Below are 12,853 nucleotides of genomic sequence, written 5' to 3'. Positions count from 1 at the left end.
GAATCATATCTTATTGAATCATATCTTATTGTATCATATTTTATTGAATCATATCGTATTGAATCATAACAGTAAGGTTTGTATCCTATTCAATCATGATCCATGATACTGGATTGTACTGAGTGGTATTTTACCTTATTGTATCTTCATCATCATGTCTCTGCCCTGTAGCGCCCCCTGCTGGTTAAAGTATGACAGTACATGATGTCTGAATCTAAGAGGCGCTTTCCATGATGTTCAAAAATCAGAGATAAGTCTGTTTTTTTTTTTGTCCTGTAATAATTTTTAGGCATATTTAATAAAATGCCTGAAAAACTTTGATTTATTATAACCTATTCATCAATATTAACATATATATAAATTTACACACCGCATGAAGTTATTAAATAAATGTAAAGGGCACAACAATATGTCACAATGAAATACAGGGACTTTAAAATTGTTGGTACAGTCTTACAGAAGAGGAATAGGGCCATTGAAAAATAACATTTTAGGAGGGTCGACGAGCAAAAATATAATTTTTTTGTTTTAATTCTGTTTTAGAGGATTCCTGCTCTCCAAAGTATTTTTTTCAGTGGTCCTACTCCTCTTCTGTAAAGTCCAAAAGAAAGAAATTCTCTTAAAGATGAAACCTGGAGCCAGAATCCAACCCGCCGCTGGGGGCGCTGCAGCAGCAGCAGCAGCAGCAGCACACTGCGCTGCAGGCGGAGAGATCCAGCGAAGAAGAAAAGCGGAAGTGACGTTCTTCTGTTTTGAACGAGGGAAATTTAAAACTCGACGGCGTTAAAAACAAACAGAGGCAGGAATAAATCCTCCTAAAGGACAGGAAGATGAACACAGAGTGATTCTATTCATCCCTGAATGTAAAGTAAGAGTTATTAACTGTTCCTATTTAAACTCTGTTCTTTAAAGAGTTATTAACTGTTCCTATTTAAACTCTGTTCTTTAAAGAGTTATTAACTGTTCCTATTTAAACTCTGTGTCCTTTAAAGAGTTATTAACTGTTCCTATTTAAACTCTGTCCTTTAAAGAGTTATTAACTGTTCCTATTTAAACTCTGTTCTTTAAAGAGTTATTAACTGTTCCTATTTAAACTCTGTTCTTTAAAGAGTTATTAACTGTTCCTATTTAAACTCTCTGTCCTTTAAAGAGTTATTAACTGTTCCTATTTAAACTCTGTGTTCTTTAAAGAGTTATTAACTGTTCCTATTTAAACTCTGTTCTTTAAAGAGTTATTAACTGTTCCTATTTAAACTCTGTTCTTTAAAGAGTTATTAACTGTTCCTATTTCAACTCTGTGTCCTTCAAAGAGTTATTAACTGTTCCTATTTAAACTCTGTCTGTCCTTTAAAGAGTTATTAACTGTTCCTATTTAAACTCTGTTCTTTAAAGAGTTATTAACTGTTCCTATTTAAACTCTCTGTTCTTTAAAGAGTTATTAACTGTTCCTATTTAATCTCTGTTCTTTAAAGAGTTATTAACTGTTCCTATTTAAACTCTCTGTGTTCTTTAAGTAGTTATTAACTGTTCCTATTTAAACTCTGTGTGTCCTTTAAAGAGTTATTAACTGTTCCTATTTAAACTCTGTGTTCTTTAAAGAGTTATTAACTGTTCCTATTTAAACTCTGTTCTTTAAAGAGTTATTAACTGTTCCTATTTAAACTCTGTGTCCTTTAAAGAGTTATTAACTGTTCCTATTTAAACTCTGTGTTCTTTAAAGAGTTATTAACTGTTCCTATTTAAACTCTGTGTCCTTTAAAGAGTTATTAACTGTTCCTATTTAAAATCTGTGTTCTTTAAAGAGTTATTAACTGTTCCTATTTAAACTCTGTGTCCTTTAAAGAGTTATTAACTGTTCCTATTTAAACTCTGTTCTTTAAAGAGTTCTTAACTGTTCCTATTTAATCTCTGTTCTTTAAAGAGTTATTAACTGTTCCTATTTAAACTCTGTCCTTTAAAGAGTTATTAACTGTTCCTATTTAAACTCTGTGTCCTTTAAAGAGTTATTAACTGTTCCTATTTAAACTCTGTTCTTTAAAGAGTTATTAACTGTTCCTATTTAAACTCTGTGTCCTTTAAAGAGTTATTAACTGTTCCTATTTAAACTCTCTGTTCTTTAAAGAGTTATTAACTGTTCCTATTTAAACTCTGTTCTTTAAAGAGTTATTAACTGTTCCTATTTAAAATCTGTGTTCTTTAAAGAGTTATTAACTGTTCCTATTTAAACTCTGTGTCCTTTAAAGAGTTATTAACTGTTCCTATTTAAACTCTGTTCTTTAAAGAGTTCTTAACTGTTCCTATTTAATCTCTGTTCTTTAAAGAGTTATTAACTGTTCCTATTTAAACTCTGTCCTTTAAAGAGTTATTAACTGTTCCTATTTAAACTCTGTGTCCTTTAAAGAGTTATTAACTGTTCCTATTTAAACTCTGTTCTTTAAAGAGTTATTAACTGTTCCTATTTAAACTCTGTGTCCTTTAAAGAGTTATTAACTGTTCCTATTTAAACTCTCTGTTCTTTAAAGAGTTATTAACTGTTCCTATTTAAACTCTGTTCTTTAAAGAGTTATTAACTGTTCCTATTTAAACTCTCTGTCCTTTAAAGAGTTATTAACTGTTCCTATTTAAACTCTGTCTGTTTTTTAAAGAGTTATTAACTGTTCCTATTTAAACTCTGTCCTTTAAAGAGTTATTAACTGTTCCTATTTAAACTCTGTTCTTTAAAGAGTTATTAACTGTTCCTATTTAAACTCTCTGTCCTTTAAAGAGTTATTAACTGTTCCTATTTAAACTCTGTTCTTTAAAGAGTTATTAACTGTTCCTATTTAAACTCTGTGTTCTTTAAAGAGTTATTAACTGTTCCTATTTAAACTCTCTGTGTTCTTTAAGTAGTTATTAACTGTTCCTATTTAAACTCTGTCCTTTAAAGAGTTATTAACTGTTCCTATTTAAACTCTGTGTTCTTTAAAGAGTTATTAACTGTTCCTATTTAAACTCTGTTCTTTAAAGAGTTATTAACTGTTCCTATTTAAACTCTGTGTTCTTTAAAGAGTTATTAACTGTTCCTATTTAAACTCTGTGTCCTTTAAAGAGTTATTAACTGTTCCTATTTAAACTCTGTTCTTTAAAGAGTTATTAACTGTTCCTATTTAAACTCTGTGTGTTCTTTAAAGAGTTATTAACTGTTCCTATTTAAACTCTGTCCTTTAAATAGTTATTAACTGTTCCTATTTAAACTCTCTGTTCTTTAAAGAGTTATTAACTGTTCCTATTTAAACTCTGTGTGTTCTTTAAAGAGTTATTAACTGTTCCTATTTAAACTCTGTTCTTTAAAGAGTTATTAACTGTTCCTATTTAAACTCTGTTCTTTAAAGAGTTATTAACTGTTCCTATTTAATCTCTGTGTTCTTTAAAGAGTTATTAACTGTTCCTATTTAATCTCTGTGTGTTCTTTAAAGAGTTATTAACTGTTCCTATTTAAACTCTGTTCTTTAAAGAGTTATTAACTGTTCCTATTTAAACTCTGTGTCCTTTAATTAAAGAGTTATTAACTGTTCCTATTTAAACTCTCTGTCCTTTAATTAAAGAGTTATTAACTGTTCCTATTTAAACTCTGTTCTTTAATTAAAGAGTTATTAACTGTTCCAGTCCACAGTCTCCTTTCAGTAAATCCTGTTTACTTTGAGTGTTTTACACTTTAATGATATTCTGTCTAAGTGATGCTGATATTTAACTCTTGTATTCATTATTACTTCAGATCTCTCAAACACATTTTAAACTTCCTCTCAGACTCTGATTTAAATACAGAGATAAAATAACAACAAATCAGAAACACTGAAGAAACAAAACATGACCTGTGTTTTTCCTTTTTGTCTTTGTTTTTTGTTTGTCTAACTTTTTTATTTGTTGTGTTTTTTTTATATTTCATGTTTTTTTTATTTGTCATGTTTTAGTTTTTATTTTTGTTCTTTCTTTGTTTCTGGATTGTCCATGTTTTTGGATATGTTGTGCTTTCCTTTATTATTGTTGTGTTTGTAATTTGTAATTTTTTTTGTCATTGGACAGCAGTTTGTTATTGACATAGACAAAAGAGAGAATAATGTTCATTTCCTCTGCAGTCCTCTGTTTTTAAAGATTATTAGAACTAAATACAGCCTGGGGGAGACAATATGTTTACATTAGAGTGAGGAAGCAGCATTTCAGGGAGAGATAAGTGACAGAAAATCACACAAAAACAACAACATTTAATCAGCTAAGACAAGACAGCATCACAGGGCCCTTGAATGGTCCTCAAAATCAGCCTGAAGGGGTTTTACAGAGTGAGTCCACTTGGTCCAGAGTTTAATAAATACATCCTTCAGAAGTCGTGAACAGAAAGTAATCCTTTTCATAACATAAATATCATTTACTTTATTAATCCACTCCTGTATTGCTGGAGGTTCAGGACAGTTTGAAACATCCTGCTGTCACTAATCTTTCTGAATGTTTACATGGTCATTTTTATCACAGATGGGCTACACGTCATCATATTTTCACAGAGAAACGTCAGACTATTGTAAAAAGTTCCCCTCAACTGTCCTCTCTAACCAACTGCTGGAAATATAACATATTTAATTTATGACAGAAAAGGAAAAAACATCCTTATAGAAACAGACTGACCGCAGAAAAGAGGCTGGAACTTTGCTTCACAAATATCTGAGATAACATCAACAATGAATCTCCTGATGATTCAATCAGGGGAGGAAATAAAATCCATGCACTGACCAGAAAACTTAGATTTATTTAAGAGCTGTTTGTCAGTTTGCATCCTTTGAGGAACAGTTTGTTCTCTGATGATGGAGCTGCAGGTTCACTCTGCAGACTTTGACCTCTGACCTTGCTGCTGGTTTGTGTGTGTTCCTGCAGGAACACCAACATGAAGAAGAAGACGAGGAGGAGGAAGCTGCAGGCTGGAGACGCTGGCAGCAAAGAGGAGTGTGAGTGATCCACACAGATCCACGTCTCACTGATAGAGAGAGGAATGATTCACTGTCACAGAAGGAGGGTGATGTGATTGAGTGCTAGTAATCCTCTCTGTTGTCGTGTGCAGTTTGTGCTCTCTGCAGGCTCAGTGACGATGACCCGGCTGTGTTTGGAGAGAAGGTCACGCTGAAAGAGCACAAACTCTCCGTCCATTACTTCTGCCTGGTGAGTCTGAAAACTATCTCCTACAAGAACACACAAACACACACAGAGACACACACAAACATCTGAAACTGGACGTTAATAATCATCCATATGTTTCATATTCCAGCTGACGTCGTGTGGAGTTTATCAGAGAGGAGAGGAGGACGAGGGCGTCTTTGGTTTCCTGATCGATGACATCAAACAGGAGATCCGCCGCTCAGCTCGACTGGTCAGACCTCTTCATTTACTCTGATTCACCTTACACACGTCCAACTCTCTGTTTACACTCCTACTGAGTATTTGTATTCACCGTGTTACTCATGTGTGTTCAGACGTGTGGCTGCTGTAAGAAGAAGGGTGCGTGTGTCGGCTGTAACGTCAGAAGCTGCAGGAAGATGATCCACTTCCCCTGTGGGAGGAAACACGGCTTCATCTCACAGTTCTCTGCACAGTTCCCGTGAGTCCTGATCACACCACACAGAGTTTATGTCATCATTCAGACAGCTCCAGGTGAGCGCCATCATCATCATCATCGTCATCATGTTGTGTTTGTGTTCAGGTCCTTCTGTCCCGATCACAGTCCCTCTCAGTCTATGTGTGTGAGCTCAGACCTCAGTCTGCCTCAGTCCTGCTCCGTCTGTCTGGACTCCATCGAGCCCGTCCTCGGATACTCCGTCCTCAAATGTCCGTCCTGCCACGCCAGCTGGTTCCACCGGGACTGTGTGCAGGTATCATTCACCTGTCTGTGTTTTCACTCTGCTGAATCTTTATACTCAGATATCTTTGACTTCATCACATGCAGACGATGTTTCTCTCGTTAATTCATCAACTTCTAGAACAAGGTTGTGTTTACTCAGGATGATCTAAAGTAGAAGGTTTCAGGAAGTCACAACTAAAGAAAAAGAACACAGGGGACATATTTTTAGATTCTTTGTTGTGATATTGTTTCCCAAACATTTGCTGCTTTTGCTTCTTAAGAGATGCAACTGTGAGCAAACTTATCACTCCTGCTTTATTGATTGATCCTTAATTATCTGTCTCTGTGTCAGCGTCAGGCCCACAGCGCCGGCCTCTTCTTCTTCAGATGCACTTTGTGTAACAACAAAGAGAAGTTCCAGGAGGAGATGCTGCGGATGGGGATCTACATCCCTGAGAGGTGACATTTTACATGAAGAGGAATATCATAAACCTGTCTCTGAGTGATCGTAGGACGGTGTGAGGAAAGTCTGACTTCTTTAACTCTGTGTTGTTTTATCTGCAGGGATGCATCATGGGAGTTGGAGGAGAATGCATTCTCAGAGCTGCTGGAGGTTTACAGACAATGTGACGCTCTGACCTGCGTGTGCAACAACGGACGCACACACTCTGCAAAGACCGGGTACTTAAAGTCATAAAGCATGAGTTAGAACCTTTCTACAGATTTAACATGAACACTTAAGGTCAAAGCTCCATTAGCCTCTTTCCATCCTCTGACCTCGTTGTTGTTGTTTGTTTCAGGTGGTTCGAGGTGATCCGCTGCCGACTCTGTGGATCTGGAGGGACTCACAGGAAGTGTTCTGGGCTGAGGTTGGACACCTCAGACTGGGCCTGCAGTAACTGCACCCAGGCTACGGACGGGAGAGGTCTGAGTCTTTGCTGGACTGAAACTCAGAGATGTTTAAAAAACTGAGAGACAACCTGCAGATATTCATCTTAACATGAACCGTGTTCTCCTCTCCTGCAGCTTCACTGGTCACGTCTCCTCAGGGAGGTCAGAGGAGGAGTCTGTCCAAACGACGCATGTCCCCCATCCGATCCTCCATCAGCTGCAAGAGGTAAACAAAACAAACACACCTCTCCTCCATCAGCTGTTAGAGGTACACCACAAAACAAACACACCTCTCCTCCATCAGCTGTTAGAGGTACACAAAACAAACACACCTCTCCTCCATCAGCTGTTAGAGGTAAACAAAACAAACACACCTCTCCTCCATCAGCTGCAAGAGGTAAACAAAACAAACACACCTCTCCTCCATCAGCTGCAAGAGGTACACAAAACAAACACACCTCTCCTCCATCAGCTGTTAGAGGTACACAAAACAAACACACCTCTCCTCCATCAGCTGTTAGAGGTAAACAAAACAAACACACCTCTCCTCCATCAGCTGTTAGAGGTACACAAAACAAACACACCTCTCCTCCATCAGCTGTTAGAGGTAAACAAAACAAACACACCTCTCCTCCATCAGCTGTTAGAGGTAAACAAAACAAACACACCTCTCCTCCATCAGCTGTTAGAGGTACACAAAACAAACACACCTCTCCTCCATCAGCTGTTAGAGGTATACAAAACAAACACACCTCTCCTCCATCAGCTGTTAGAGGTACACAAAACAAACACACCTCTCCTCCATCAGCTGTTAGAGGTACACAAAACAAACACACCTCTCCTCCATCAGCTGCAAGAGGTAAACAAAACAAACACACCTCTCCTCCATCAGCTGCAAGAGGTAAACAAAACAAACACACCTCTCCTCCATCAGCTGCAAGAGGTAAACAAAACAAACACACCTCTCCTCCATCAGCTGCAAGAGGTAAACAAAACAAACACATCTGTCCTCCATCAGCTGTTAGAGGTACACAAAACAAACACACCTCTCCTCCATCAGCTGTTAGAGGTAAACAAAACAAACACACCTCTCCTCCATCAGCTGCAAGAGGTAAACAAAACAAACACACCTCTCCTCCATCAGCTGTTAGAGGTACACAAAACAAACACACCTCTCCTCCATCAGCTGTTAGAGGTAAACAAAACAAACACACCTCTCCTCCATCAGCTGCTAGAGGTAAACAAAACAAACACACCTCTCCTCCATCAGCTGTTAGAGGTAAACAAAACAAACACACCTCTCCTCCATCAGCTGTTAGAGGTAAACAAAACAAACACACCTCTCCTCCATCAGCTGTTAGAGGTAAACAAAACAAACACACCTCTCCTCCATCAGCTGCAAGAGGTAAACAAAACAAACACACCTCTCCTCCATCAGCTGCAAGAGGTAAACAAAACAAACACACCTCTCCTCCATCAGCTGAAGGATGATTGATGTTATTAAGATGTTTCCCTCTCTTGTTTCTCTCAGGCCGTCTCTACCTGTTGGATGTGGATCACCTGAAGACCTCCTGCAGGCGTTGGCCCCTCAGCTCAGTCCTGTCACGGTCCAGGTGGAGGTGTACGGGGACCATGCTCTGTCTGCAGGGGTGGAGCTGGTGAGGAGGGCCGACTTCGACCCCACACACACTCTGTCAGTCAGGTGAGAGGACGATCAATAAAAGGCAGACTAAGGAATGAGAACCGATCCACTCCCTCAGGTGTCATTATTCACCTCCTCTTCTTCCTCTTCTTCCTCCTCTTCCTCCAGGTTCAGAAATGACCTGCAGACCACGTTTCCTCGTCGCCTCCAGGGCAGCGACATAGCGAGGCAGTACTTCCTGAAGCTCCTGGTGCAGCAGATCCAGGACTCTGTGGTGTTTGAGGGACCGGAGGGATCCAAGAACCTGGCTCTGGACTCCCGAGGTAGAAAACGATCACACGCCTTGTTTTTATTCGTCTGCTGCTCTGAGATCATCGCTTTATGTTGGGAGTGGTTGCTTGAAAGATGATGTTTCTCTCCTACAGAGAATAAAGATGTGTGTGTGTGTGTGTGTGTGTGTGTGTGTGTGTGTGTGTGTGTGTGTGTGTGTGTGTGTGTGTGTGTGTGTGTGTGTGTGTGTGTTTCCTTCCTGTGATGTTAGACGCTCAGTTTAAACCCTGAGTCTGTTTTAATGGATCCCTCTGATTGTTCTGCAGCTCTGCGTGACGACCTGTACTTCGACGCTGGCTGCCTGCTCGCTCTCTCTCTGGTTCACGGCGGTCCGTCCGTCGGCTTCTTCTCCCCGGCTCTGTACCAGTGTCTGTTCAACTACCCCGCCAACCGCCCGCTCGCCTTCACACACATGACCCCCGACACACACTTTACCCGCCGAGTCAGCAGGGTGAGTAAAACACACACACACACAGCAGCTTTAATGAAAGAGAAGTGTGATTGATTGATTGGATGTTTGGTTTCAGATGGCGGAGGCGGAGTCTGTGGACGAGCTGAGGGAGGTGATGGCGGAGAGCTGGGAGTACCTGGAGCTGGCCGGGTGCAATCAACCAATCAGCAGCCTGGAGGAGAGAGAGGCTCTGGTGGAGGATCTGGTGAGCTTCACGATGATCACCAGGATGCAGCTTCCTCTGCAGAGGTACAGAGACGCCGCTCAGTCTGTTACTAACCTCTTAATCACACACACACCGGACTCTAACTGCTCCCCTGTGTGTGTCTGTGTGTCTGTGTGTCTGTGTGTGTCTGTGTGTGTCTGTGTGTGTCTGTGTGTGTCTGTGTGTGTCTGTGTGTGTCTGTGTGTGTCTGTGTGTCCTGCAGGTTTCGTGAGGGTCTACAGACGTTGGGTATCTTTGATCAGGTAAGTCTTGAGTGCTGATCTGACTCTAACAGGAGCTCAGGTGTTGCAGCTCTCTCTCTCTCTCTGACGGTGCTTCCTCTCTGATCCAGGTGCAGCTCTTCCCGTCGGTGTTTCGTGGGGTCTTCTGTGAAGCGGCGGATCGGCTCACGGCTCAGACGCTCGCTCAGCTGTTCGACCTCAAGTTCTCCTCGGAGCAGGAGAAGCTGAGCAAGGAGACGCCCGTCAGCTCCTTCTGGAGACGCTTCCTGCTGGAGTGTGAAGGTACGCCGTCCTCCAGCAGAGTCAGGATCCTTTATTTAACCAATGAACTTCGTCTGTTTTAAAATCAAGCATGAAAACACTTCATCAACACTCTTATCTCCCTCGTTTCCTTCTCTCCTCGCCCCTTCTTCCTTGCTTCCTTCTCTACCCTCGTTCCTGGCATCCTCCTCACCCTTCCTCTCCTCTCCCTCCTTGATCCCTCCTCTACTATCTTTTTCCTTCCTCTTCTCCTACATCTTCTGTTTCCTCCTCTCATCTTACTCATGCTTCCTCCTCCCTCGCATCCTCCTTTCCTTCCCTTTCCTTTCCTTTCCTGCTTCCTTCTCTTCTTTCTTGTCCCCTTTTGATGCCTCCTACCCCCTTAATTTTTTCCTACTTTACTCCCCTTCGTATGTCCCCTCCTCTCCTTCCCTCTTTTGCTCTCCTGTCCTTTTCCTGACCTATCTTCTCTTTCTTTGTCCCCTCCTCTTGTATCTTGTTTCCTCTTCACTCTTTCCTTTTCCCCTCCTCTCCTTTCCTCTCTTGCCTCCTCTCCTCAGACGGGAAGTCTTCCATCTCCCTGCAGGACCTCCTCCGTTTCGCCACAGGAGCCGAGGATCTCCCAGCAGCCCGCCTCCTCTCTGCTCCCTCCATCTCCTTCCTCCACCCTGTCTCCTCCTCCTCCTCCTCGTCCTCATCCTCACCCGGAGCTGAAGATGAGGAAACCCAAGAAGGAGAGAAGGTGACGATCAGAGGAAGGAGGGAGGTGTGGAGGGACAGTGGGCTCTTCCCTCAGAGTGAGCCTGTCTCTAAACGCCTCCTCCTGCCTGTCGCCTCCTCCTATCAGGCCTTCAAGAGCTCCATGGAGCAGGCGGTCAGCCACCACGTTCACCTCCACCCGTCTGAGAGCTAAAGGGGGCGGAGCTTCAGAGAGTCCTTCATGCATTAAAGGGTTAGAGGTTATATTGAGCTCAGCTGACTGTCTGCTAAGCCACGCCCCCTACTAACATTTCTATTTGATGACGCTGGAAGATCCACCATCCAATCAGAGCAGTTTCATCAAGATCTTTGTTATCTCACAAATCTATCAGGAACTTTTTAATTTCAGAGTTTATTTAACAGAAACATGAATCCATTATCTTTACTGATTCACACTGATTTTTCAGGACTTTTCATCCAAAAAAGAAAAGTAGAGAACTAAAACTGATCAGATTTTTTTTTTAATGACGCAGATTTATCGAAGTATCAAACAAATTCCAGAGTTCATCTACAGGTCAGTTAATGCCTGTGAGATTAAAGGCTTTTATTTTGAAGGCCTGTTATAACGAGGTAATTATTAATCACACATGAAACAGGCCGCCTTCCTTTTTATGAGTTAGGGCCTGTGTCCACCTGATGCTTCTTCTGTGCTTGCAGCGCCTTTCAAAGTTGCCAAAGCCCCGCCCCTTCTTGTGTTTGATTGGATGGTAAGGGAGAAGAGGAGCGCTATGGTGATCTCAAAGTTGAGCCATCCACAATTAAGAGACAAAAGAACCCCAGCTGACCCGACCGTCAGTGGACACAGGCCCTCGTCTTTTACTCAACGTTCATTCTTTAAAGTCCAGCTTTAAGAATGTGCAGAAAAATAATCATGAAACAAAGTGATGAGCTGTGTTGTGATGCTGCATCTTTATCTTGGATTTAAAATGATTTCATGGCAGCTCAGTGAAGTTTATTGATTTGTCTGGACCTCAAATATTACTTGTGAGTTTAAAAGATACTCTAAATGAAACCGGCAGAGAGAGGATCGTACGCAGGATCGAACACATCCTAAATGTTCAGGCTCAAAATAAAAGTCCTTCCCGTCTATAAACACATCACCCTGTTTCACCACAGAGAACATGTACGAGGTCAGGGTGACCTTCAGAGCTTTTTATTTGCAGTTATCTTTAAATTGTATTTCCTCTCCTTCATATCTTTTATATTTTACCTACGGAGTAACGGTGCTGATTTTATAACTTTGCCTTAAGAGCTGCTTTACATGAGTCATGGTTTTATTGTACATATTTTGGTTTCCTGTTTTTGTGTTTCTCCTGTTTAATGTGTTTTTAGTGATGAACAAAGTTTGAAAAGAAGTAATAGAACTCTCTCCTGATAAGAGTCTCATCCTGACAGTGATTTACTTGAACCTGAACACACGTGTCAGTGAGGTTTTATAGGATTTAATCACTTTAACAGAGAGTCGTTGCAGTTTTATCTGAGCTATAACACCAAAGGGTCCACTTCTGTTTTCATACCACACATCAGTCTCAACACACCGTCCTTTATTTCCTCTCAGCTCCTGTTTATCAGAATCTTCTTCTCTGTCGACTCTTCAGTTTCACTTTGTTGTTATTTATCTGTTTCCTGTTTGCTGCTTGTTTGGTGCTCCTCTTTGTTCTTGTGGATTATAAACACTGAAACACAAACTGTTGTCGTCCTGATTTCTTCAGTTTTAAAATGTGTTGATTTATTTGCATGACTTATTTTAAAAGGTTCTCCAGCATGATGACAGCTAGATTAAACAATCTGAATATTCTATTATTATATTTCAGTGATTGAGTAAAAACACACATACAGTCACTAATGTACGGAGGCCCTAAGCGGACATGCATCCCTAACATTTAATTTACTTAGTTTTCCCATATTTTGTTAAAGCAGCGTCCTGTTGCTGAGTTATTGACCCATGAAGGCTAAATCTGTCTGTAAAAGAGCTGGTGGTGGATTTCAGAAGACAGAAGTCCCCTCCTCCCACACCAGTGAACATCCAGGGAGCAGACATTGAGATTTTGAAATCTTACAAGTACCTGGGTGTTCACCTGAACAATAAACTGGACTGCTCAGACAACTGGAACGCACTCTACAAGAAGGGACAAAGCAGACTCTTTCTGCTCAGGAGACTCAGGTCATTTGGTGTGGAGGGGGCTCTTCTGAAGTCCTTCTTTGACTCTGT

The 12,853-nt window shown here is 40.8% G+C and overlaps 1 protein-coding gene across 2 annotated transcripts; it reads left to right on the top strand.

Annotated features, from left to right (window-relative positions):
* Positions 1 to 735: 735 nt before the first annotated feature.
* On the top strand, positions 736 to 12,329 carry g2e3 (G2/M-phase specific E3 ubiquitin protein ligase). 2 transcript variants are annotated; one of them, XM_034675642.1, is made up of 17 exons: positions 736 to 863; positions 4,903 to 4,973; positions 5,087 to 5,184; positions 5,291 to 5,392; positions 5,496 to 5,620; positions 5,723 to 5,891; positions 6,213 to 6,319; positions 6,425 to 6,541; positions 6,661 to 6,785; positions 6,887 to 6,977; positions 8,283 to 8,453; positions 8,562 to 8,716; positions 8,990 to 9,174; positions 9,251 to 9,423; positions 9,603 to 9,642; positions 9,732 to 9,903; positions 10,443 to 12,329. In XM_034675642.1, coding segments are annotated over exons 1-17 (2,256 nt in total). In that variant the 5' UTR covers positions 736 to 861; the 3' UTR covers positions 10,796 to 12,329. The 2 variants fall into 2 exon arrangements, with proteins under 2 accessions (XP_034531533.1, XP_034531534.1); XM_034675643.1 differs by having other exon boundaries at positions 736 to 868.
* Positions 12,330 to 12,853: the final 524 nt, after the last annotated feature.

The sequence above is a fragment of the Notolabrus celidotus genome, chromosome 22, assembly GCF_009762535.1.
Source record: "Notolabrus celidotus isolate fNotCel1 chromosome 22, fNotCel1.pri, whole genome shotgun sequence".
Taxonomy (NCBI): domain Eukaryota; kingdom Metazoa; phylum Chordata; class Actinopteri; order Labriformes; family Labridae; genus Notolabrus; species Notolabrus celidotus.
The sequence above is the reverse complement of the archived record's forward strand: the minus strand, read 5'-3'. Positions and strand labels throughout refer to the sequence as shown.

Excerpts from the sequence above, each read along its gene's own strand:
- g2e3 (XM_034675642.1), top strand. Across the intron at positions 6,978-8,282 it reads TCCTCCATCAGCTGCAAGAG|GCCGTCTCTACCTGTTGGAT; the intron begins GTAAACAAAACA and ends TGTTTCTCTCAG. Across the intron at positions 8,454-8,561 it reads ACACACACTCTGTCAGTCAG|GTTCAGAAATGACCTGCAGA; the intron begins GTGAGAGGACGA and ends CTCTTCCTCCAG.